Below are 27,173 nucleotides of genomic sequence, written 5' to 3' on the forward strand. Positions count from 1 at the left end.
TGAAATTACGAGTTCAGTGGGTAAAAAAGGTACATTGTTTCTCTTTCTAAGTGGTTCCTCACAAATTAAATAGGCAACAGTGCTCATTCTTTTCTCCCAAAAGCAGAGAAAGAACCTGCTATGGCCAAAGACTGCTGTACAAAAAAATTAGAAGCTGTGAGCTCAAAACAAAACAGGAAACTACATCCTAAGAACCAAGGGGCAGATACAAACATACCCCGATTAACTTCAATACTGTATCCTGTTATATAGAGAAACCAAGCTAAAGGATACTGAGTCGATACATTAAGAAAATCAGGGTTTTTTTTTCTATTCCATGAAACAGCTACTAAAGGACACCCCATAACAAGCAGACTTCAGTGCCAGGGTGGGGGCACACACCCACGCCCAGCCCAACTCAAATCCTTAAGGGACTAGTTCTACATTGCACTTTTTTGGTGCAAGCTTTGGACACACTATCAAGTCTCACCAACAGCTGTAACAAGCCAGTATAAATTTGACTTGCAAATACTTCTTAAGGTGTAGTCTAAAGTTCAGTCAGCAAACGATTTACTGAAAGTGATCCTTCTTGTTTACCTATTTGAGCCACACAAGGAAGACTGTATACAGATTAGATATCCGCATTGCTAGAACAGAATTTGCAGGTACCGCCTCAGTCACAGGGTTAAATAAAGCCCGCATGCATACACTAAATTTGCTGCTGCAAAGTAAGAACGATTGGAATTAGCAGCCTTGCTCATTTTAATTGTCCAGCCTCGCTTGCAAGAGCCAGCCACAGCAACGTGTTTGGTTCATGCATCTCTAGGTGGCGGTAGCTGCTCAGATTTTGAGATACCAAGAGATGCTTATCTCAAATTTAGCAACCAGTATTCCTCCCATCCTCCTAGAATTGCCTTTCCTAATTTGAAATGTGACCCCCCTCCCCCATTTCTTCATAATTTATAGTAGTCTGAAGCTGAGTCACAAGGATTTCTGCATTTTCCTAACCAAGCACACAAGAAAAGAGATGAACTGCCAAAGTACTGAGGTAATTTATAGCGTAAAGCATCGAGAGCTTCTAGTCGATCAAAGGACTCAGAGAAACAAACATAAGAACAATCATGCCTTCTGTTCTGTACAAATGCCATGGCCAGAAATAACTGTCCTAATTAACTGGTTTCAAAAAATGACTTCTCTGAAAGATACAATATTCTTACCCAGGACAGTATACAACTGCTACAACCTTATGGCAGCTGTCACTGGGGCATGAAAATTCACTAAATGAAGTTTCCTTTTGCTTCCTCTGGTTGTCCATAGTACTCATCTTCAGACAGCTGTAGCCATTTGTGATGCCTAAATTATGTTGTAATGGGACATTCTGCCACCACTAGTATCAGTGTTACTAAAGGATTACAATCACATCAAATCAGCATCATCCCAGCCAACCCTCTGTTCACAATTTATAAAGGGTAGAAATTGTGCCTGAGATGAGGTTGGGTTTTTTTGGTAAGACTATTGCCTGTTCAGTCAAGTTCATAGCATCTTCAGTATTTCAAACTGCTCCGTGTTGATGCTTACTGTTGGGTGTAACAGTTGAACTCTACCAGTCTATAACAGTTGCCTGATGATTAGGTCCTGAATGTTGGAGAAAAATATGAGCCTGACCCTACAGATCACCTACACTTTATGCATGTGACTGTTTGTCCTGTTGTACATGGACAACTCCTGCAAACAGCATTCCTCATTGCACTGCTCAGAGCCTAGAATTGTAAACAACGTGGCCATTGTACAATTGTATCCGAGGTCATGGGCTATAATATAACAGCTACCCTAACTCCCACGTGTATCTCCAAAATTAAAGCATTTTATTCTTCTGTTATTGTATATTCCAGTGTTTCCAAATCAAGCAGCATAAGGATTTATGTTGATAACAAGGAAGTTTCAGGTACCGTGGCAGAGCTGCCTGTATACACTGCGTAGTAAAAATCTGTTATTTACCATTTGTATTACAAGAGCACTGAGAAGTCCTCATCAGGTACCAGGAATAGAAGGCAGACAAGACAATCTCTGCACCAAATAACTTACAGAAGAAGATAAGACTGAATAATAGGTATGGATAAGGAAGGGAAACAGCAAGATCCATGAGCTGACAGACAGGGAGCACAGCCTACCAGCCCCATCCCAGCTTGTGCATCAGGCAGCCTGCTCAGTACACACCTGTACTGCTTCCTCATGGCATACTGCAGGGAACAAAAGAGTTGTTACGCACAGCACTTTCCTAGCTGGAACTGAAGACAGTAGGTCTTCCTAGTGACGAACAGGAGTTACCACTTCATTTCGGCAATACACAAAAATAGCTTAGCTTCAGTGCTTTTAAAAGCTTCCTTTTAAAGGGTGTTCACAGCTAAGCGTTACCAAGAATGCCAGTGTATAAACTGATCTAAGAAATGATTGAGAGTTTCCTAATTAAGCAGCGTTCTAGCTATTTAGCAGCAACCAAGCACTCAAAACATATGCTTGAAAACAGGTCAAGACAAGTCAGCAATTAGCCTATTAAAAGCATATATCCTCTTCTAGTGGAGCCTCCACCAATTCACACAATGCCTCACATCAGATTGATAGTGTAGGCACAGGGCACATTCTTAGAACAACATTTCAGCCTTTTATACAAACCAGGAAGGCAGATATGGGAAATACTATTTTTTTTTTTTATACGACCACACTTACTACACAATTCACTCAGAGTGAATTGTTTCTCCTCTTCATGCAGGCTTACCCATAGAAGGGATGAGAGGGTATCCTACTCACGAGTTTCTTGTGACCTGCTTTTATACCTGCACTCCAGCAGAGAACTATTACCTGAGCTAGACACGCATCTTCTTGTGTTTTTCCCACTGTAACAGTTGCAGAAAGTGCTACAGGTACTGCAAGGACTTTCAACTGCAGCTACTTTCAGCTCAGCACTGTCACTATATGCAAAGCTTTTAAGCAAAAGCACAGATCCTTTTTTCCACTATATTCTTTCACATTTTAATGAGTCTTTAAAATCCTTTGCATCTGTGCACTACGCTTCGTAGTATTCCAGCATATTGTAGTACTCCTGTAGCACTACGCTACAACATAATGCCTTCGTGTTTAAAAGCATGCTGCTTGAAATTAAACTTTTTTCAGTTTAGCCTTACTCTCTCCAAGATAAAAGCCCTTCCCCATTTTCCTCCACTGTTATATCTGGATTATTCAGATAAAGTGTTCTTGATCCTTCTGACCCGGTTTACCCTGATTTCACAGCCATGTAACAACAGGATCTACCCTGCAGCTCCGGAAAGCAGAGAGCACTGGCGACGTGAACAGAAGGCATGCTACTTACAAATGGGTTTTCCCAGCCGAGGTTCAGTGAAGCTGAACATTAAGTGATAGTACTACAGCAGAAAATTGTTGTGAATTACAGAGCCCTGTAGAAAGGCTCCTGTATCTGGTAAATCGCCGAAACATCTACCAGCTCCTTCAAGGTATTTTAGAGTTGCAATGGAGCCATTGCTTTCCCCCCAAGACCCAGGTGAGGGGCAGCACCAGTCCTGGAGCAGGCAGGAGAACGTCACAGTTTTCCTTCTCCCTTTCCCTGGGTTTGTTTACACAGCCAGAGTCCTGCCGTTCCGCATGCAGGGAGCCGTAGCATCCCCCTGACAGCTGCCACCTCCTCTTGCATGCCAAACCCCGGGATTTGCAGTCAGGACAGAGCCAAAAGCATCCCCTCTGCCTACATTCTTCCATACCTAGACTACTCTGGGCCATCACCGGGGTTGAGTTTTCACCCAAGCGCTGGCAGGCAGCACTCCTCCTCCACCAGCAGAGCCACTGATTCCCACCAAGGTGCTACCCGACACAAACGAGCAGGATGATATGACAACCTTCTCCCTTGACGACAGCCCACCACGTGCAAGCAGGAGGAACCCACCACTTCTGCCACCCAGCAGCCACTCAAACTTAGTGACGCCAAAGCTGCTCCTGCCTGCGAGCGGGCGGCTCGCTGCCCGGCCCTTTGCTCCTATCTAAAGATGACCAAGGAAATTCAATTTATGTACTTATCACACTATGAATTAAAGATTACAGAAACACTTGCTGAGGGGAAAAAAAAAGTTTCAGTGGGATAGATTCTTTGCATTCATTAGAACTGTGTTACTAGAAACATAAATAAGTAATGACTATTGATCTCACAATAGTCATAACCTCGGAACAGCAAACTACAATAAACTGAAAGGAAAAGTACATATTTTAACCGTAATGTGCAAACCAAGATACCAATAGCACCTCTTAAAAAATAAAGAAGCAAAGCAAGCGTGGCCCACAGTTGTAACACCTTATGCTTTTCGTCCTATATAAAGGGGGAAAAAAAAGTCAGTAGGATAGCTCAAGGCTTCCAAAGTATTAAGTAAACCTTTGCCAACCACATTTACCGTCTAAGGCCAATTCCTTCCTGGCTGGAGGATGTTTTCCACACCAATATGAAACCAAACCTCGCGGGCAGGACCCAACCTCTCCCCTCACCCCCCACGGGAGACACCCCACCGAGCGCCGCTCCCGCCGCCCGCCTCAAGGCGGGACGACAAAACCCCCAACGCCACCGGAATCCCGCTGAGGGTGCCGGGGCGCCCTTCGCATCACAGCGACGCCGGCCCTCCGACAAGTGCACGGCTCTCCTCGGCCGGGCCGGGCCCGTCCCTCCCCGCTCCCCTCATGAAGGAAGGGGCCGGGGGGCCGCCGCCCCGCCGCGCGCCCGCCGCCAGGGGGCGCCGCGCGCGGCCCAACGGCCGCCCCAACGGCCACGCAGGGCGCCGCCACGCGGCCAGCGCGCCCCGCGCCCGGCCCCGCCTCGCCCCGCACCGCCGCCGTCGGGGGAAGCGCCGCCGCCGCAGCCCAGCGGCCGCCCGGGCTCCCGCGCTCCCCACCTCACGCCTCCCGCCGCCGGCTCCCCAACAAAAGCCCCCGCCGGGCCGCCCGCCCCGCCGGGCACCGGCCGGACCGACAGGTGCGGGAACAAAGGGGCGCGGGGGGCTGCCCCAGCCCTCCCCTCCCCGCCCCGCCGCCGCTCCCCTTCCTGCTCCCCGCCCGGCCCCTCAAGTTTCCCGGCGGGGCGCCGCGTACCTCGTCGTCCACACAAAGCCTGTCCGGGTCCCCTCCGGGAAGTCACATCCTCTCCCGGGCGCCCAGTCCCACCGGCCGCCTCCCGCCGCCCCAGCAACACAGGCGGCGGCTCAAGTATCTCATCAAAGCTTTATGAGGGGCGGGAGGGCAGCGGAGACGGCTCCCCCACCCCCGCCGCCCAACGGGAGCCTCCCGGCCCCGGCGTCTCTCCGCGGAGCCGCTTCGCCCCCCGCCCGGGCGCCTCCGGCCAGCGGCAGCGGCGGCCGCAGGCACCGCGCCGCCCCGCGCTGCCCCGCTTAAAGCCTCCGCGCCGCCTCCCCGGCCCCGCCACCGCCCCCGCCCCGCCCGCCCGGCCCGGCCCCCGCTTCCCCGGCGCCCCCCGAGCGGCGGGCAGGGCGCGGAGGGGCCGGGCCGGGCGCGGAGGGGAGAGGCGGGGGGGGGGGGTGTCGGTCCGCCCGCCCGCCGCGGGATATTGGTTTACTCCGCCGGGTATTAAGCAAGCCCGATCCATTTAAATATCGCTCCCGCGCTGACCTCTCCGTAGTTTGCCTATTAAGAATGCAATCAAGATAATAACAGGCATTGCTTATTAATGAAGCGCCCTCAGGTAACGTTACACCGGTGACTTTCTGGAGGCGGGCAGCGGGGCGCGGGGGCTCAATCCAGGCGGCCCGGAGGCGGCTCTGCCTGGCCGGGGACCGGCACCGGCGGCCGGAGCCGCCCGTCGCCCCAGCGCCCGCCGGCGAAGCCCGGGGCGGCCGCGGTGCCCGTGGGATCCCGGGCGAAACGCCCCGCTCGGGCTCTCTCCCGGCTGCCCGCCGGCTGGTTTGTCCTTCCCTCCTGTCAAAAAATCTGTCTTGCCGTTTCCCCCTTCTGCCTGTGCAGCAAATACAGTAAATTATTGATAGTGGAAATTGCATGGTGGAGGCAATAATGGCATCCCCTGATTGAGTAGCTCCATTTGATCTTGGTAAAGACAGGGAGATGGCATGCTCCCCGGCCGGGGCTGGCTGTGGCGAGCGGGAGTGCACGCGTGCGCCGGTGGAGCACGGCACCTCACGCCACGTCCCACGGCGAAGGCCAGCCATGGAAGAGGCACCCACTTCGTCTCCTAGCCTGGCATGGGCTGTGGTGGCCACACCTGCGCCTTCCCCTGTCCCCTCACTGGTAAAGTTGGAGGCGGTCGATTTTCAGAAGAAGATATCCCATCTCTTTTATGAATCGGTTAAAACAAGCATCTTTCTACACCTTAAAGCCTGACTGCCATTTAATTGCAATTAACGCCAAAGGCCCATCCGCTTCGGTGCGCTTGTGGCCGTTTATTTATACTAGAAGAAATGTGTGCAACTCATTGCTGCCTTCAGACAGTCTGATTGCCTGTGTGCTTTTGCTATGAAACACCTGCATTTATTAGATCAGTAAAGTAATAAAATATCCCAGGCGTTTGAAATTTGAGTACACCTAAGGCCCTTCATATAAAAAAGCTTTTAATATATATTAAGGGAAACAATCCTGGTGGTTAATATCCTTTGCAGCTTTAAGAACTTCTTTAAAAATCATGTTCCAGTACCACATTACCATCCTTCTTGCACTTGGGGTTTGGTTTTGCGTGTTTGAACTAAAAGTGTCACTGAGCTGTGAAGACAGTTCCACCTTTTTAGTCCCAGTGATTTCCAGTCCAAATCTACTCAATTTACAAGAAAGGAGATGTTTTTTCCAAGTCCTCGCTAACAGCCTGGGCCTGAGGAATCACGCCCAGCTCTTGCTGTCTGATACATAGTTGCTAATAAAGGTAGCTCTTCAGGCCAAGTCCTGCTTGGTTATTTCTGTAATATTCAAATTCTGCCATTAGAAACACATCAGCCATTTCTTTTCCTGCTCTGATATACCAGTATAACCTTGCATCCTGCCGCAATACTGCCAGGCGGGTGTTTGAGTGCAATTTCAAACATGGGGATTGTAACTGGAACTTGCGAAGTTAACGTGTGCATTTTATTTTCCCGTTTTGGACTTCTCTCCACGATCCCATTCAGCTACCCAGGTACGACTGTATCGGTGTGGGTGCCTGATTTCACCCAGGCAGTATGTTTTCAGCAGCCTTTTTGCATAGTGATAAAACAGTACAGTTTTAATATTCTCTGTTCGTAAGAAGATGCCTGCAAATATTTGGATGATCTATGAGTCAAGTTTAACAGCAGCAGCAGAGGCTACTTTAATTAGCTGTAATGTAATACATTACACACATGTTATTCCTGGAGGAAGGACTCTTCTCCCGGTACACTAGACATGCAGATGAGCAGCAGCGAGTATCATGCTTTAGAGACACCAAAGCATCTGCTGGCTTGTTCGCAGGAGCGAAGGAGAAGGCGCATATTCTGAAAAAGTCTGCTTGTAATCAGAACAAGTTTTTTAATTTTGGAAAGGAAGCGTGTTACGGACCGCCTAACAAGTCCTCGCTCTGCGGGACGCGCTTCCAGCTTGGCTCTGCTAAGAACGTGACAACCATCAATTCCAGGCAACCATGTGCTGAAATTCCCATTTTGCTCTGCTAGAAACACACTGCCTTTTGCCCTGGTACAGAGATTTTCCCGGGGAAGAGGTGTGGTCAGAGAGCTGCTGTATCTTGCCAGTATAATCAGCCCTTTGGGGATTATTACCAGCCAATGCTTGATTCCTGGGAAAATGAAAAAGTAGTGTAAATAATGATCTGTTTGGATTTTTAATGCACATACAAGCCGGGCTCCTTATTTTTCAATCAGACCCTGACTTCAAGGAGAATTTTGTATGAATGAGCCCCGAAAGACAGGGTCCACAAGGTATTAGTTTGTGAAGCAACCGATAGTCATCACATGGAGACACTGCCCTGGTCAGAGCTCTGCTCCTTTGTCCGCAAGACGTACTGTAAGCTTGGAGGTACACATACAACCTCACCTTCAAAACTCATGGGATACGTAGGATGCAATGATCAGACATCCTGACGTTTCCCACAGATTCCCAGGTGACCCCAGGAAGAGTTGTCTCTTGTCGTTCCTGAAAAATGACATCTCCCAGCCTGTCTCAGGTGCAGCTCTGTTTTCCCCATTTGGGTTGCAGAGGAGTCAGAACTGAGTGGCACTCGAAAGGAAAGCTACACCACAGGCTGCAGGGGGAAGAAATGGGCAGGCAGGCCCTTTGCTGGTGATTTCGGTTTGGTTAATTCAGCGTATCGAGCCTCTCGGTGTCATTGTCACGGCATGCCCGCCTTACGGCATTTACCTTGAAACCCGGTATCTTTTTCCTATACCTAGCTAGTTAAAATTCTTTTTTGCATACACAAATTATACTTTACCCTTTTCCATGCAGCAACAGGGAATGAGTAAGAAAGAATACGAGTTGTCAATCAACATAATGTTGATTTATCCCTGCAGCAATATCAGATTGCTTGCAGGGGGGTAAGACCATTGCTTTTTGCTGAATTCAATTTAAACTGTAGCAGAGGCACTAATGATGCTGTAGATACTATAAAGAAGAAAGCAGAAGCACGCACATCTGGTTTCTGTCTCGGTGGAGGTTATGCATTACAGTGATTGATGTACGAGGTCCAAATTTACTGATAAACTAATAATATGATAAAGTAGTTTCTGGGGCTTTTAAATTCCCCCCATTGCAATTGTAGGAGAAGCAATAAAAAAGTCGATATTTGAAAAGGGTAACATTCTTAAAAGGTCTATAGTTAGTCAATACATAATTGGCCATTCAGTCTTGCCCCACAAATGTGTCTTTACACTCTCCATTTTATTCACGTAGTATTTCGACCTGCTTTTGAATGAGAAAAAGGTCAAGAAGCTACAATTTGGGCTGCCTCTCACCCGGTTGTCAGGGAATATAAACTAATCCTGATTACACAAATGAGAATGCTGTTGATGTACTTGGGTTTTGACACTAGAGTATTTTTTCTATTAATAATTTTAATTGGCTGAGGTCAGTTCTTATAGCACTACAAGCATTTTATGTTTAATTATGTTTATTCATGTTTCCTAGTTACCTATCTTTGCTATTTTTTCACATTAGAAGGCTGGAAAGTTCATGGAAATAAACTTTTCCGACTCAATGCTAAAAATTGCAATGGATTATAAACACAATCGGAGGTTGCCGGCATGTCGCATTTGTAAGAAGATGACTGGGCTGTGACGCCGTTCTCCGGTGATTCAGCGATTGCAGCATGCACAGCAGAGCCACTGATGCTCCACACGAACATCACCGGGACTAGAAAACCCTCACCATCTTTGAGGACCAAACCCAAATTCTGCTCAACTACGTAAAGTCTTCGTAATCAGACATGCTGTGACTGAGCGAGATGAAGAGAGAAGGAGGGTGGCGAGTTCTTCCACAGCCCACCCCTTTCACCCAGGGGTTGGCCAAACCATGGCCACAGCCTCTCCCAGGCGTCTGCATTGCGTGTCAGTGCCCTGGGATTGATGGCAATTGGATCTCACAGCCTCGAGGTTTACCTTGCATCCAGCCCGCAAAGAGTTGCTGTGGCTCTGGTCTGCAAGGAGCTTGCTGGGTGGCCAGAATATACCCTGTGTCTTAAAAATAGCACAGGGTACTTGCTCTTAATATCAAGCATAATTTCGCTTTCAGTGAACAACGTCTGCCGAGAGGCCTTTTGGCCTCATTTTATCAGGGAAAGTTATGAGAAACAGCAAAGGCGGGAATACAGACCTGAAGATCTTTCATTAGACGTAGTTTGTAGGCTGCATGTGGACAGGCACCGAAACCACAACATTTTTGCTGAAGAAAATACCACCTAATAGCTCAGAATTGTCACTCTGCAGCTACAGCGAAAGTGAATTTAAAACTCCAACAAACAATTAAAATAATTGGTCTCTTCTCGTGCCTGCTAGAGATATGCCAGCTTTCTGTCACGCAGGGGCATCTGTACCCTGGATCTTGTCCCATGCCTTCTAGTCAGGGATTGCAGTACGATTTATGTGCATAAAACTGCTTCCATAACAGAGCTCTGTGGTAGGTGCAGATTAGTCTTTTGCAAACGAGGAAATGCATGTGTCTATTATATATAAATTTATCAAGCTGCTCATGAACGTACTTGTTCAGCGAGCACACCCCTTCTGTGTTTGTTCCTTGCCACTGCTCATGTAGTTGTCTCTACTGGCATCAACTGTCATAGAAATGGAATATGAGTCATACGTGACAATTACCACATACATCGAGTGATGAACACACAGACATTCCTCCCCATCCAAATGCATGTCCACACTTACCCAGGCGATCATAGAATCATAGAATCATAGATTCTATGTCACCTTACGTGACAGCTAACCAACACCGTGCACACACCAGCGGAGGACACACATGGCTGATGAACACGGAGTGAGGTACAGGCGGGAGGTGGCTGCAGCCAGCACCGGGATGCCCCTGAGAGCCCTACGAGGGCTGCTGCACAGGGACCGAACCCTCAGGTAACTGCAGGGAGGCAGTTAGAATCATAGAATGGTTTGGGTTGGAAGGGACCTTTAAAGGTCATCTAGTAACGAGCAGGGACATCTTCAACTACACCAGGTTGCTCAGAGCCCCGTCCAACCTGACCGTGAATGTTTCCAAGGATGGGGCATCTACCACCTCTCTCTGGGCAACCTGAGCCAGTGTTTCACCAACCTCATTGTAAAAAATTTCTTCTTTGTATCTAGTCCGAGTCTACTCTCTTTTAGTTTAAAACCATTACCCCTTGTCCTATCGCTACAGGCCTTGCTTTAAAGTCTGTCCCCGTCTTTCTCATAAGCCCCCTTTAAGTACTGAAAGGTCACAATAAGGTGTCCTCAGAGCCTTCTCTTCTCCAGGCTGAACAACCCCAACTCTCTCAGCCTGTCCTCATAGCAGAGGTGCTCCAGCCCTCTAATCGTTTTTGTGGTCCTCCTCTGGACCCGCTCCAACAAATAAATCCATGTCTTTCCTGTGCTGAGGCCTCCAGAGCTGGAGAGTACGGGGTTATGGGGTTTGGCCCTGGCTGGTGCAAGGCAGGCTTTGACAGCCTCCCTGGGCTGCCTCCACAAATTTCTAGGTGTCCCTTTTGGGGTTTTGTAGGAGCCCCACGCACTGCTCGCGCGGCGAGACTCTTACACCAGGCACAAAATCCCTCTTCCCCGTGCAGAAGGCTGGGGGTGTCCAGGATGATAATTCACCCTTCGTCCTGACCACAGGGTCCCGTGGCCAGTGTGGAGCCATGCAAGGCCGACCCCGTCCTGCAGGGTGGAGGGCGGCTACCAAGGATAGCCAAAAAGGTGAGAACTAGAAAAAAGGAAGGAGAGAATGAGTCCGACCCAGCAGCAAAATTAACAGTTGGCTTTATCGTTCCCTGATGCTCCGACACTTGCTAAACTTGGGAATTCATCTCACAAGGGTCTCTGCCTTACTGCTGTCATTTTGGAGGCACTAAACACCCGGCACCGGAGCAAAGGGCAAAGTATCTGGGTTGTGCCTGAGAGTATCCAGTGTACCGGGTGTCTGGCGCACAGTGCCCAAGCTCTTCCCCGCTCGCCCCTGACCTCCCCGCTAACAGCCTGGCCACCGCTCCATCGCAGCGGACAGAAAAGAAGCCATGAAACAACAACAACAAAAAAAGACTCTGAGTGAGTAGCAGATGTGGGAAGGGAAAAGAAAATCCCCTCTTCCCCAAAGAGGTTGTGTGTGATTCCACGGGACGGGGGAAACCGGAGCCGAGTGCGGAGAGGTTAGATGGCTGGAGATGCACTCCTGTGACGAATCCGGCCATTGGAGCTCTATGATTAAAGAAGATCAGAAAACTCTCGGTGCACTTGTGGGTGAAAGGTGTTGGGATTGACTCATCTCTCCTTTCCTCTAAGTATTCAGTGGGTTTCAATTAGATGCAATACAGTGGATTATTTTTAATATTTAAAGGGATCGGATTCCAGGGGTTTAATAAATTTAGCCAGGCATCTTGTCCAATAGATAGATACGTGCCTTACCAAACCCTTCTCAGTACCTAACTGTGGAGAGCTTATTTTGGGTATGTCCTAAAAATAAGCAAGCCCCTCAAAACCCCAGGTTTGCAGCCCTGTGAATGCTCCTTTGTCATTTATTTCTATTTAAGCAACTAAAAATCTCCTCTGACATCGAGCTCGAGCACTCTGTTCGCCAGGTGCGGGAGGCTCAGTGATATTGCCCGGAGGGTGACGGGTGATAAGAGATCTAAAGCAAACACTCAGGGAGGGGAGATGGAGGACGGGTGCTCGGCGCCGGGGGCCAGGAGCTGTGCTGGGGTGCCCACCACCCATGGGGCCCCACTCCGGCCTGGAGCTGGCAGGAGGGATCCTCCCTGGGTACGCGAAGATCCTTGGGAATGAAAAGCATGTGTAAACATTAAACAGTTCTTCTAGCTCTCCTGCCCTGCGCTACTTTCATATGAAGGCATCTTATGCTACACTTAGATAGCTGTGCTACACTTAGACTCATCTTCCCAAAGAGGTTAAGGTTCTTTGGCTCTGTCTCTCTTTAAAGCACAGCCACGTCAATACTTTTAATGAGCTGATGTGTTTAAAGATAAATACAAGAGATTTTTTTTTTAAATAGGATATCGAGCTATTTTACCTAAGAAGCAACTCTAGAGTTCAAAACATTTTCCATGTTAACCACCTAAAGCATTAAAGAGAGAAGTATCTGAGGAACAGTAGATATTTTTGTTATTTGCAAAGTAAAATTATCAGTGCAGCAATAAAAACTAAATAGAGTCCTCAAAATGAAAGCCAGACCACATTATGTTCTCCTCCTCCAGTTACTTTGACTTGTGGCTCAAGAAACAAGTGCTGGATTAGTTGCATTAAAGCCAAAATTTCCCTTGACTAACATGTTTCATTTGTTTGCTGTCTTTTCTGTTTATTGAACACTTGGGATTGTTAATCTTCCACTAATTTAACGACTGGAACCATGTTGTGTATAAACGTTACTACTTTCCACTTTGGAGATTAATAGGCAGCCATGTGTCAGTCCGGCAGTTTTCAGTCGTACGGGTAAAAGGAATCATCTGTTTATCCACAGCAGAGCAGCACCCGGGTGGCGCGTGAGCACCGACAGTGGCAAAAGAGTCAAGATTCGGGCCACCATCGAGTCACGTGCTCGCCCGTTCCCCGGGGAGCGTTAATGCACAGCAAAAAATGCTAACAAAGAGGGTGCCATCCCCACTCCCTCTTTCCTTCCACCCTAACACCCAGCCCAGCCCCAGGGAGCGGGATTTACACAGGGGCCTTCATTTCTCTGCATTGGCCAGATGAAATGATTCAATTGACCTGCACTGCATAATTGCTTTAAATAGTAATTAATACCAGTATAGTTGTAGTTGTGGTACTCCTATCAAAATACGATTTTTCTCCTCACAAGTACGGTACGGGAGTAATTGGATGCGCAGCCAGTTCTCTCTCTGCGGCACGTGATGTGCTTGGTCTATCATTTATAGACACAGAGAGATGGAACGAAACACAGGGCGGTCGTATGGCTACTCTGGAATTCAAAAATCCTGAAATATTGATTCAGAAAATCAATACAAATTTTAAGATATTTTAAAATAACCTTCCTCAAGTTCTACACCATTGCTCAAATGGGAAAACATATTGATTTTTCTGTCCCAGGAAGAAGCCTTCCTGTGCAAGGATGGGGTGGCTCTGGAGGGATGGTGGTGGGGCAGGAGCATCCGCCAGCGGGGACATGGCCACCACCACAAAACCCACGCGACCAGAATGGCAAGCAGGAGGAAAGCAATCGCACGCGTCCCATAAGTGTTCCCGGAGCGCGGCAGCCCACTCCCACCATCCAGCGTCTCCCAAACGGGCTGACCCTTAGCTGGCTCCTCTCCTATCTTTTCCTTCTACTCAATGTGCCCAAAGCCCCTCTATTTTTAGGGTTGGCTGTGACTCAAAGACTACACAAGTAAATTCCACCCCTGGCTTTGGTGAGATATTGAGTGGGGCCTTCTCTTGGTGGTTCAAGACTCATGCCATTGGAGTATAAATTCATAGACAACATTATCTGTGTTTATTTCCTGGACACTGTTTATTTTTCATGTAGTTTATACAGATGATGAAATGTAAATGCTTACAAGGGAGTGGTGGCTTTAAACACCTCTTTGTATTTCATTAGTTATTCTATTTAATCCACTATAATTTATTGCAACCCACAGTTGTACTATACGGCCTCATAGTGCCTTTACTTATTTGAATATAAACACCACTGAAGTCAACAGGAATGCAAAGTATTTAAATCAGAAGAGAGCCAAGTGCTAGATTTTAAGCAAGGACTCCGCAGCAAGGCATTTAAACCACTATTTTAGACTTCCGTTACGTTTCTGTTTGATGCTTTACCCTGATACGCGCTCCGGGCAGAATCCCTTTCCCTTCCAGACATACATAGATTCTTCCCCTTTGGTTTCTTAATTTGGGTTAGATCCCATAATATGAAAAATATACTCTGATATTGCACCTAGAGCACATTGATGAGGCCTAAAGAGCTCTCCTGTGATGGGAATTAAGATCAAAAAAGATATGGAATTTAAATATTCAACATTTCTTCTTGGATATGAAACAGAAAAATTGTTTTGATGCAAAAGTCATTGCGACAGAATATGTTACTTAGACTGTGGGACTGTATTAGGGTAAAATGGCTTTTTAGATAAGAATTGCACTGAGAGAAACTCCTTCATATGGAAATTATGACATTTTTGTCTATTGCCTCTTACTAGAAATGTTTAAAAGATCTGTTAAAAATATTCTTTTAAGAAGTTGTATCAAGATAAAAGAAAGTAAATAAGAACCAGTATAATTTAGAGGATTATTTCTGATTAGTTTCCTAATTTAGACCCTGTTAAGTGCTAGAAAACTGCACCAGTTACCAGAGTTAGGGAAGCGCAACTGACAACATAAGTTTATTTTGCAGTTTGGGGGTTGCTGTGCTTTTGTCAGGACCTCACCTTCGCAGTAAATTAATGTTGTGTTAATTCCATGTACTGATGGGCTTAGAGACACTGAGCCCAAGTACTAACACAAATGAAAGACAAGTGTAGGAAAAACACGTTCTTGCTGCCTGACAAAAACACACGCCTCGCTGTTTGACAAACTGGTCCTAGACCTCCCTCTGAATTTAGCCGATTGATTTTTAGCTAGCCATCGATCTTTACTAACATCCCACAAAAAGCACAGACTCAGAGGAAGGCGGACAGCTTCCCCCATCGAGGTTCCTGATACAGCCATGTAGGACGCGCTCGCAGGTGGCCGAGGGATTGCTAAACCAGCTTGCCGGGAAGATCGACCTTCATCCCATGTTCCCCCATGCTGGGCAAGATGCACCACTATTTCTTTTCCACCCAAACACTGCTCCCCCAGCATGGGCCAGCCTGGGGCCGCTGAGGCTCCAGCACTCTCCATCATTTCTGCTTGCCCACCATCTCCTGGTGCTCCCACACCTCCTTACTGGCAGGGGGTCCCTGGTGGTCCCAGGTACATCCCTTCCGTACAAGCTTGAATGATGCAACCCTATAATTTTCCTTCCCTATGGCTTGTCTGTCTGTTACATATCTCCATGTAGTCTCTGCCTTGCCAAGCAGTGACAGTGCCCATGAGAATGGATGAAGGAAAATTAACTCAGCCACAGCCCAGGTGCCTCCTCTTTGAGGATACAACCAGGCTGTCACTGTGGAAGCAGTATTTGGGGACACAGGGAGGGTTCATGGCCACAGCGGTGGTGCTGTGTCCTGGCCCAAAGTCTCTTGAGTGCCTGTGCCTGAGAGTCTTCATTGCCTTTTTCTATGAGGAGTCAAAGGTGGGGTTGGACAAGGCTTGAGAAGAGGTTGACAAAACTCACAGCGATGCCCTGAAGTGTATGCTTTGCATTAGTCTGAATTTCCTCACCACTTTGTCTGGAAAATCCCTACGGATAAATGAATATGAAATTCTGGCCAGTTCAAATTAACTTTCTAGCTTTGCCTTACAAAGGGCTTAGCCTTCTTGTCAGATATTTTGGTTTCCTTAAACTTTGGGAAATGCTGCAGGAAATCTTTGATGGGAAAGTAGATGATAAAAATAACTATTTGGTGCCAAAGGTGGTAGACTGGGGATTAAAAGCCCCACTGAAGTCAAAGCCAAAGACCCAGATGCGTTTGGGTCTTTGCAAGAGCTCAAAAAAACAGAGGCAAGAAAAGCAGTGGGTACCCCGGGCTATGACCATGGTTGGGCAGCTGATGACTGAATCTAGGTGAAGGATTTGGGAAGAGGAAAACAACAGGTGGTGGGCGGAAAAAAAGCACGAGAACTAGATCTGCCTGGGGAATAGGTGGTGGATAGAGTGACCGACTGCTGATGTAGGAGCGAATACCACGGAGAAAGAGAGGAATCAGGTGAATCCATGATTAAACTCTTACCCCACCAAGGTCTTTGTGAAAGACTTATTCACACTAAAAAAAACCAACAAAAAACCCCAGGAAAACCCCTACACTCCAAGTGCTCATTCTCTCAGAAGAGGATGAGAGCAAAACGTGTGACAGATATTAGTCACGTCACTTAGGAAGGTGTTCAAATACCATGATGAATGATGAGTGTGGCATAAGAACTTAGAATCACTTAGTCAATAAACCAAATCTGGGACACAGAAAGAGATTAATATGGGAAATACTGTGAGATTCACTCCTTGTGTGGATGACGCTTTCTATAACCAATAGATACGTTATTTATTTTTTTCTCTGATGCAATGAATTTTCATCAATACAATAAAGAGTATCACACTTCAGGCTACAGCAAGTGACTTCTACAGAAGCAAAAGACATTTGAGATATATCACCATCCATTGGAAAATTCCAAACCCAGGATACAGCCTTGCTTAAAAACTGCTGTGACATTTGGTTTTCCTGGCCAATACTATTTTATCAGATATCTGTTTACAGAATTCAGCCAAACATCCTCTCAGATGGTTTTATAAACTTCCGGCAGATGTGAATGAATGCGTATTTGACAGACCCAATTAAGCACCTAAGGGCTCCAGTCTCTTGACCCCTGCTCGTGACTCTCACCACATCTCATTCTCAGTAGAGTTGGTCAGGTTTCAAAAGGTACTCACTGTCAGAAATCAGCTGCTTTTTCTTTTCTTTTTCTTTTGGTAACCACCTGTTCCCCTGAAACCCATTGTCTTTTCATGATGTATTTTGTTTTGAATTTGGATAATTTATCAAGTGTCATTGTCAGACTTTTGATGATAGCTTTAGAGGGAAATACCAAAAACCTCTTTGAACACTCTGTAAAACAATATAAAACTGAGTTTTTGTTGAAAATATTGGAAAAAATGTAGTTTTGAAATGTCAAATACTTTTGAAAGTCTGTCTGTGTTGTCAACATGTGGCCTTTTCTGGTTCCTCAGGGAAAATCTGAATGGGAGCTGTGATAATATGGAATGACCACTGGGCCACCATACAACCTTCTTCCATTGCTGTTCTTTTAAGGAGTGAAACATGTAAAAGGATGAACAAATCTGAATGCAGGATCAGGCCTGAAGCCGGTACTTTGACATTTCTGTAGCTGTACAGGTTTAGTGTCTCTAATATTAGAATAACACACTGCAAGAGTGAGTACGTTGAGCTATACTGTTATGTCTTATCTTAGGCATGAGCAGTCCTCATCTAGACAGCCTCCATCATTCCCTTACCATTCGCAAGTGTTTCTTAAAAATAAATCGACTAATAAAGAAGCTGAAACGTTGTTTTTTATAAATTTATGGTATTGCTCACCTTATTCAGTGCTTGGGGGGGAGTTTGGTAACACCTCTGTATTGTTGCTGAACAAACGGAGGCAAAAGAACTGGGAAGATGTGCTATACAACACACAAACTGTGCAGGTGTAACCCACTTGGTGGATTATTAATGGAAGCAGCCTTGGAATCAGCCTCACTGGTCTTCCCTCTGCTCTGTCTTTAAAGAGGTTGCATGACCACACGTACAAAGCAAACCCCTTGGACACTGCCCATGTTCTTATGCTCTTGCTAAACAGATGAGAGAAGGGTTAATCCTGAAGCTGTCCCACTGCCAGGGTCCCTTCCTCCTCAACATGCCTCAACTTTTTTTTTTTTTTTTAAACTGCTTCAGCTTGTATTGTACCATTAGTTATAATAACGGAGTCTAGTCAGAAGCTTGTGGCCCCATAAACTTTAGACATAATTTTAACTGTGTCAGCTTTAAAAAGTCAGTATCTGCCTCATCAAAGGGCAATCATGTCCAATGTGGGTGTCTGTGCCAATTGTGTTTTGAACTGCAGCAATAATCCAACCAAACCATGTGAAGAGCTTTTCTACACCCACATTTCTTAATTATCATCATGAGACTGAGGTAGTTGAGACCAGATCTATAATGTTTTCTGGATGTCAAAATGCCCACACACCTTCTGTAATCCTTGTGCTACCAGCCCCCTTTCATATTGCTTTTAGCTGGTCCATCTAATTATCTGTTACCATGACTGTTCACTGCGTTATTCCCCGAGTCCCACAAAGGCTTGTCAGGAGAAAGGGGCTCTGTTTAAGAAAAAGGAAACAACTTGTCAGATGAGACCTCCTTAGCTGCACAACCCTACCAACATTTTAGTGGATGATAAACCCCTCCTCACCCCTTTCAGAAATGAACCATTATTTTTTTTTACAACCAGGTGAGACCTAGGGCTTTAAAAGTCTCTGCATACATTGCATCCGTAAACAATGCGTTTTCTTGGGAGGTTTGGGATCTACTGCCAGTTTGGAGAATAAATAAGTTCATTATTTTCGCATGTGCTACATTCAATAAGGATCTGAAATGGGCAAGTAGCGAAAATGTTATGACTTAATGAACATGTTGCGTAATCATTCTTGCCAAATGTCAAAATAAATTGGAGGCCAGAGTGTATGGTTTACGCTTGTTAAATTGGGGTTTTGTGTGCTATTTCGGGAAGGGAAAGAAAAAAAAAAAAAGACAGACAGACCAGACCACAAAAAGGTAGGGGGAAGAGAAAGTATCCACTTGGCCACTTATGGCAAGACCTTGGTCCATTAGAGTCCCACCACTAATATTCCCCACGGGAGACCATACAACAGCCTGGGACTGTGGGGAAACCACTTACCGACAGCAGAGTTGGCTCTATGGCAAATGCCCCTGCCCCAAGGCTCTCCGCTAGCCAAGGAGGAGCAGGGGCCAGCCCCCCGCTGCCCGGCTTACGCCAGCCACCGGACATGGCTAATTCCTGCCTCCCTGGCAAGCGTGGAGCTGCACCAGAGGTGAAAATCAGTCACAGCCATTAGTGACCTCAAAAGACATTTTTTCACCAGGAGATTACGAGAGTTTGCGCTCTGCTGTGAAGTTCAAATGTCAGCGGGAATAAAGTGACCGGAGCCAGATCTCGCTTTTGCTGGAGGCTGTTGTGAGATGTCTGTTCACTTCTACGGGTATCCCATCGAACCCCGTTCTGGCCTACAGGGACTGAGAAACGCAGGTTTTCCCTATGTTACGCAAAGAGTTTTCTGTTTGTCCAAGCAATGAGTATCTTGAAAGCTCCGGGTCTGGGAATATCTACACAGCTGAGGACCTGATCCTTTGGACACCGAAGAGTGTCACGGCTATTTTCCGTTTGACATTGCCTCGGGAAAAGACCAATTAGGATTACGCAAGAAGCAAAATTACTCCCATACTTACACGATTAGGAAAATAGGTCTCTCAAGCTGCATGTTCAACAGGAGATCAAAGCAATGTTGTTCTTTTGCAGTTAGATTTTGACTCATTTATGTTTTGCCCCATTGAGCACAGGTTCTAGCAGCACGGGGAGGCCACTGGCACACGCTTCTTACTCCACCTCTACTTCTAGTAATGGGAATGCAGCAAAGGTGCCTGTATTTCTTGCTGCCCGCATGAAATGCGTGGATACATATCTGTGGCTTTCATTTATTTTGTTTCATGACACAGGGAGGGGGGAAAAATCCTTTTCATACACCTACATCTATCACATAGCAACTAAGAATAGAAGCAATATTGAGACAGATGGAAATGTTAACGGTGACAGCTCACAAGCACGAATCACACATTTGTGAAATAATGAAATGGGTGGGCAGTTGTTATATGAACTCCATGTCAGTTGGTATGCTTTCCTGGCTATAATTTTGCAAGAGTATGTCTCAGAGATATTTTCAGTTAATGGGAGAAGTCGGTGCCCTGCCCTGCCCTGCACCTTGCTGGCGTGTGGGTGGAGGGATTCACTGAAGTTGGCAAGCGATTTGCACGCAAAACTGCTCATCAAGCGCCCCGGGCGCTGTGGGACGTCCCCTGACATTTTCCTGCCGGGGCATTTTAGTATTCCTAACGATGTGGTGGGAGAGACGCAGAAAGGAGGTGTAAAAAACGTTTGGAAACCCAAACACGAGGGAAACAAGGGATACTCACACTTGCTTCAAACTCCTACTTCCAGGCATACAAGTATTACCTTTTTTTTTTTTTTTGTGTATCATCTGCCCATATTCTGTGGTCTCTATTACTAGCTGGACTCGCCGACCACGAATGAAAATGAGGATTACAAAACCAGTCCCACGTTTCTCAGTTCTTTCTTTCTAGTTCTTCGTGCCCCAAAAGCCATCATCTCCATTTTAAGGACCACTTTGACAAGCCTGTTTTTGCTAGCCCCAGTTTCTTAGCCCCAGTCTAATGTTAGCTCAAAGGGGAGGGAGCTGTGAAAGCGTCTATCCATATGTATTTTACCTTGTGCTACCTGTTTCTTTCCCAGGTCTAAGGAACCTACTGATTTTCAACAACTTTCAGCGGCACTGTGTCTTACAGATGCTGTTTACAGCACTTGACATGACTATTTTTTGCTAGAGGAATGAACTAGATCTCCCGAAATCTTACGGATGCTCTCTTTGTTTGTGCATCTGATTAAAATATTCCAACAGCTACATCTTCGAGTGCTTGGTGGTGATTTACTACGGTGATTCATGGTAAGACTTACAGCTCTGAGGAAAATTTGTCCCTCGGGATTCATCCACCTTTCCAGAATTTCTCATGGCAGGACAATCGTATGCCACTGTATTTAGGAAGCAATGTATGGTTACTAAATGGCAGCCAGGCTGCATTTTCTTCGGGCACTTCTGAGAGCTCAATATTACCAGTGTGATAAAGAAATGAGATAAAGGACTTGCTGTACAAAGGCAAATGCATGCATCCAGCCACCTCAGATTAATGAAATGCTAGACCTAATCCTCCAGCATACATGCCTGGGAACGGTGGCCACTAAAAATAAATAGTGAGAGCTATCAGACCATTTGAAATAGGAAATTACTGAATGATGCTGAAAATCAAGCGGTTATCCAAATGGAGAGGTGCTGAGAATGACAAACTTGGAGACAGACCATGCCTACGTCAAGTACCACATTAAAAAAACATCTCATGCTGGGCACAGACACCTGACAGCCACCAAACCACTGAAGACAACACTCATGGTACCAGGTAAAATAAAAGGAAAACTATAAAAAAGGAGCAAGAAAGACTGCCACGTCAAAATTTTGCAGGATGAAGAGATATTCGAAGGAGATAGGACATTTTACAGTTTCATAACCATAAGAGATGAAAGGTGGTGACGAACCACCACCAAAGCGGTGACAGCTCTTGGAGAAATAGTAGGTACTAAAATCAATAAAGCTACTTGCAGATTAAGGTATGAGTCACCGTGAGCAAATGTGACCAAATATGGCCCAGTGTAATTTGTTAGCAGCCTCCCGTCCCATGCATCTCTGCAGAGAACGATTAGAATTCAACACAAACACGGCAACACAGAGGCAGAAAAGGAAGTACCAGAACCAAGAGTTTTTTAAGAGCTGGTAAGAAAGTAATGGGTGTAAAATTAAAATATACAAAGATATACAAAATTATCCACGGAGTGGAAAACTCATATAAATAGAAGCTCCTTGGCAACCTCATATAAACCAAAACCATTTATTTGGGGAAGTGGATGGGTCTTAGTAGGGCTCATCAGCACTAGATCACAGGAGATGTATTCAAATAGTAGCTCTACCACCTGACTTTTCCCTAAGTGAAAAAAGGTCAGAGGACGTTTCGTGATGAATTTAATGCAACTGATACTGCAAACTCCGTGCGTTTGAGTTTTGTCCAGCCTGCGGATGACGGATGCTTCTGAGACCCATCTCTCCTCGGGCTAGTTTCTCCTCGCCTCAGAGCTCCTGAGAAATGCCTCTCATCGCACCCGGGCAGGCATCCCCAGCAAACGCAAGTTCTCTAAGTGGAAATGGAAAAATACACGGGGGGATCCTGCCCGGCCCCTTCCCCGGGCTCCCACCCCGCGGCGCGGCCGGGCCCGGGGGCGGTGGGGGGCGGTGGGGGGGCTGTCCCGGCGCGGAGCCCAGGCCGCGGTTTGCGCATCCCCCGGAGAGGAGAACGGTTGTTATTCTTTAATGACAAAAAAAAAACCCCAAACCCAGCCCCCCCCATAAATAGATACTAACGCAGAAGAGGCGCCAGGTGACCGACTTTCGTGGGAGCTCCGCGCCGGCGCCCCCCCGGTGCCGTCCTGCAGCACCTCCATTTTGGCTGTGCGCGCCGGTGCCCGGCCCGGCTCCGGGGCTGCCAGCGGCACCGTCCGGGGGCTGCTGGCGACGTGCCTCTCCCGGGGGGGGAGGGACGACGACGATACGGAGGGGGCGGCAGAGGGGCGGCATCCCCGTCCCCCCCATCTCCGCAGGACGGTGGCCCCCGGGGGGGGGGAGGCGGTCGCCGTAGCAACCGCGGCGGGGGGGGGGGGGGGGGAAATACCGTCGGGGTCCCGGTCCGGGGCGCGCAGTGCCCTGCGCGGCGGCTCCGCCCGGCTGCGCGGTGGGGATGCCGCCGCCGCCGCCCCCCCTCCCCCGCGGCCCCGGCGGTGCCAGCCCCCCGCCTGCCGGGGGGTTTCCCTCCTCGCCGGCGCTACGTGCGAGCCGGAGCGGGAGCCCGGCGGGAGGCGGGGGCGGCGGGGCCGCGGGATCCTCCTTCCCTCCCTCCTTCCCTCCCTCCTTCCCTCGCCCGCTCCCTGCCCGGCGCTGCAGCGGGGCCGGCCGCCGGCTCTGCCGCAGGGAGCGCCCGCCACCCCCGGCGCCCCGGGGTGGGGGGCTCCGGAGCCGCCCGGACGCCCCCCGGTTCCCCCGGGGCGGGGAGGAGGGGTGGCTCCCGGCGGCCGGGATCCCCCCCACCTCCTCCTCCCCGTGCGGGGAGGCGCACGCTGGCTGGAGCGGGGCGGCGGAGGCAGCGCGGCTCCGTGCGGACCCCTCCTCCGCGGGAGCGCATCCCTCCCCGGCAGCGCGGGTGGGCGGGGAGGGGGGGTGGGGATGGGGGATCGATGCACAGTCTCCGAGCAGAGACGGAGACCCCCAGAGCTTCTCTACCTGCGAGCACTGCTGCTACCGCCGCTGCTCCGCCAAACTGCTGACTTTCCAGAGCTTATTTTTAGCCCGGAGACTAAATATTATTAGCTACATTTCTACGTAGGAAGAATCGGAAGGGAGGGGGGGGGAGGCACTAGAGAGAGGGAGATGAGCTTATCCGAATGATCTCCAGGTGGGGGGGCTGCGCTTGTGTTTCAGGCTTGTCAAACACCTTCCTCCCCCCCCCCCCCCTTTTAATTATAGCAAAGTAGATGCGGATATTGGATCATCAGCAATACATGCACGGCTCTCCCTTTCAGTCGTAGGTTGCGTACACAGAGGGGCCATCAGTGATCCCTCAAGCTGGGGACCGGCTCATCTCCATGTAGGTAAAGATCAGCTGCGTCTCTATCTCTGTAAGATCAGTTGTGCACAGTGCCAGCTAGAGCTCAGCTGCATCTCTTTAGCTATGCAAAAATCAACTTACATCCTTAGCTAAGGAAAAAAAAAATATTAAAAATCCGTCGCATCTTATCTAGGTAAAGATCAGTTGCATCTCTACCCAAAGCATGCAAACGCACATAGAGGGACGAGATCCCCCACATTAAATCTGGCACAACTTAACTCAACTCGTAGTGCAATCTCATCAAGCTTCTCCTACCTTTTCTAGCCTCCACACACCGAGCAGCCAGCAAGGTAACAAAACTAGGCAAAGAGCAGGCACCCATCCCCGCGCCACAGGGAGAGAGGCAGAAGCCGGAGGGGGGTCGCCGGGGGGGGTCACCCCTCCGCTTACCTTAGTCACAGCTAACACCACGAGCAGTGGCTAGATCGCGGAGATAAACACTGGCATTTCCCAAAGTTGACACCGTCAAACCAACCCCCGGAGCTTGCAAGACTCTTTTTTTTTTTTTTTCTTTTCTTTTTTTTTTTTTTCTCCCTCCTTCTTTTCCTATTCCAGCCCGCACCGCTAGGAATTCAACTTCGCCCAGCTCCAGCGGGGCGAGAGGGCGGCGGGCGGGGAGGGGAGGGGAAGGACCGGGGGGGGGGGGGGAGGTTGGGGGGGTGGCGGAGTGAAGGAGGGAGGGGAGTCAGTACCAAGTGCCAGCGGCTCCGCGGAGCGCGCAGGGGCGCGGAGCGGGGCCGCCCCCCCCCCCGCGGCGGCGCCACCACCGCCGCCTCTGTCCAGGGTCCTGCCGCCGCCGCTCCGCCGCCGCGCCCCGCTGCGCGCCCGGGCCGCTCCTCGCCCCCGTCTCCGCGCGTTGTCACGTGCCGCCGCGCCGCTCCGCACCCCCACCCCCCCCCCACCCCTCTTCCGCGGCGGGGCGCGGAGCTGCCCCCCTCCCTCCTTCCCACCCCCCCTCCCGACTGTCCGCCGCCATCCGTGCCCGCTTAGGGAGAGGGCAGGAGGGAGCCGGGCGGAGCGAGCCCGGCAGCTTCCAAGTTTCTCAAACGCCGTGTTTCCATCGGCAGCCTTAAATCAAAGAGCGTTGCAATTAAAGTTACACTGTCTAAAGCACAATTCTCCCGGCCTCATGCGGGTTACACGCTTTGGTATATTAAGTACTAGAAAGCCGAGCCCCGTGATATTAGATACTGTCGTTAAGCAACATCTCAAGCTTTTTTGTTGTTGTTGTTGTTGTTTTTTTCTCTCCAGTTATAAAAATAGGCTTTTTTATTGGTACTCACCATTGTTTCTTTGCTGTCCTGGAGACAGAAGTGTCTTAAAATCCAGTCTCTCCAACAGATGCTGGAAGGTAATGTGTCTTGTTTGAAGTCATCATGTGAGAACTTCTGCTTTGCTCAGTGGATCGCCCACCACTTGGTGTGACTTATGAATCTAATAACCCTTTGCAATATCCGCGAGCTTAAACTCTCCACCACCTTGGTGCCTACAGAAGACAGAAAGCAACTGGCAGGGAGTTTTAAAAACCTATAGATTTACGCAAACGCCTTAGCTCAGAGTCACGTTTCCCTTTGAGTTCTTACGTGATCTTAATGAATGAGAGGGGTTACCAACTAACACGGTATAAAACGTGATCGCAGCCGCCTCCCAGGAAACCGGAGCGGGACAGAAAGTTCCCGAGGAAAGTCCTTCCCGTCCGGGCGCGCTGTGTAATGAGCCCTGACTCCCGGCCGCCCTCCTTCCACCTCCCGGCTCGCACCTGGGGCCGTGCAAGACGAGCTGGCTCTGGAGATTTGCATTGGTGACAGGTAAGTAAACATTTGGCTTTTTTTTTTTTTTTTTTTAAATGTCACGTTCAGTCTCGCTCACACGGGAAGTGCTCCAGGGACTTGTTGCATACTAGCTCCTGCCACAAGAGGAACATGGCACAGTTGCCAAGACGAGCTCCCGCGGAAACCCCTGCCTTTCCCGAGCCGCAACTTCCCAGTAGACTTTAACTCCCCCTCCCCGCTCTGCCCTCGCCGGGAGGCGCAGCCCCGGGGGCGGGCTGCCCCGCACCAAGCCCCCGCCGCCGGGGAGGAGGAAGAGGAGGGAAGGGGGGCGCATGCCGGGGATCTGCCGTCCCCTTCCCCCGGCCCCGCCGCCAGCCCTGCCCGCCCGCCGCCTCCCCCGGGGACCCGCTGAGCGCCCGCGGCCCCGGCCGCCTCCCTCCCTCCCTCCCGGAGGTTATTTCTATCTCGGGCTGTTTCACCCCGCTTGCGGTGTAAAAACACCCGCCCGGGCACAACTGCGGTCTGTTTCCCCAAGAGAGGTAGTCGAGCCCCGCTATGGTTCCTGCCAAGTCTCGCAAAGTCCTCGTCCCCCGTTTTGTCTCCGTATCTCGGATTTATTTGTCGGTAGCCGCCTCTCCGGGCTCGGACACCGCCAGCTCGAAGAGTGTGTGTGGGGCGGGGAGGGGGTGACTGTGGGGCGGGTTTCTTTGCTTTCGGAGGCGAACTACAGCCAACTGAACCCGGACTCTCCAAAGTTTGTGGGCGCTGCCTCTGACAACAGGAAAAGGCAAGACCAAGACCCAGAAGCTCCTTGCCCGATCCCCCTTCTCTCCCGATTGACTGTTAAAATTGCATTTACGGGTCGTTTCTCTCCAGAGCGCCCCTGTTTCGCCCGCCCCCCCGAATCCCAGGTACCTCTGCCTGGGAGCCAAAGCAAGCAGCCTCTTCCATGACAACCATTTATGTTGATCCATGCAATAACCAGCAGATGCTGCCCTAAGACTGGTACAGCTGGTACTTTCCTGCCTCGGCTGTCCTGGGGGCAAGGTGTTAGAAGAAAAGTCAAGTGGTCTCCAGCAAAGCTGCCCTGAAGAGAACTGCTGAATCCCTTCACCAGCATTACATACTGGCTGTATGACATGCAACAGGCAGAGCCGTTTGGAAAGGCTGTGGCTGATGTAAGGCTGCACCCAACAGATCACCCTATCAGTTGTCACCCGGGCCCCATCCTGAAGTATTGATCTTCAGTCAGGAAGCTGAAGTTTTCTTCCAGCAGTTGGAAGTACTCATAGTTAGTGTTAACACTAGTCAGGAATATCACTTTTTAAATTACATTAAAGAAAAAAAAATTACAAACGTTTCAACAAGTGGGCTTGCAGCAAGTTCTGCTTTCTTCCAGTCCTCTAAGCAAATAGCTCCTGCCTCCCCCTCAGGGGAGTAAAATAGTGATGGTAACGTCTTTGGGTAGTAAG

General features: G+C 48.9%; 1 protein-coding gene across 3 annotated transcripts in view; it reads right to left on the minus strand.

Annotated features, from left to right (window-relative positions):
- Positions 1–25,406, minus strand: part of BDNF (brain derived neurotrophic factor) — a 42,139-nt gene extending 16,733 nt beyond the window's left edge. Inside the window, exon 1 of one of the 3 annotated variants that reach the window (XM_063333839.1) lies at positions 25,213–25,406. In XM_063333839.1, the coding sequence (XP_063189909.1) occupies positions 25,213–25,215 (3 nt within the window). In that variant the 5' untranslated portion in view covers positions 25,216–25,406. Of the gene's footprint in view, positions 1–5,121; positions 5,412–24,319; positions 24,423–25,212 lie in introns of those variants that run through there. The other 2 variants (XM_063333841.1, XM_063333840.1) reach the window with 2 other exon arrangements.
- Between the last annotated feature and the right edge of the window lie 1,767 nt (positions 25,407–27,173).

The sequence above is a fragment of the Chroicocephalus ridibundus genome, chromosome 4 (assembly GCF_963924245.1).
Source record: "Chroicocephalus ridibundus chromosome 4, bChrRid1.1, whole genome shotgun sequence".
NCBI lineage: Eukaryota > Metazoa > Chordata > Aves > Charadriiformes > Laridae > Chroicocephalus > Chroicocephalus ridibundus.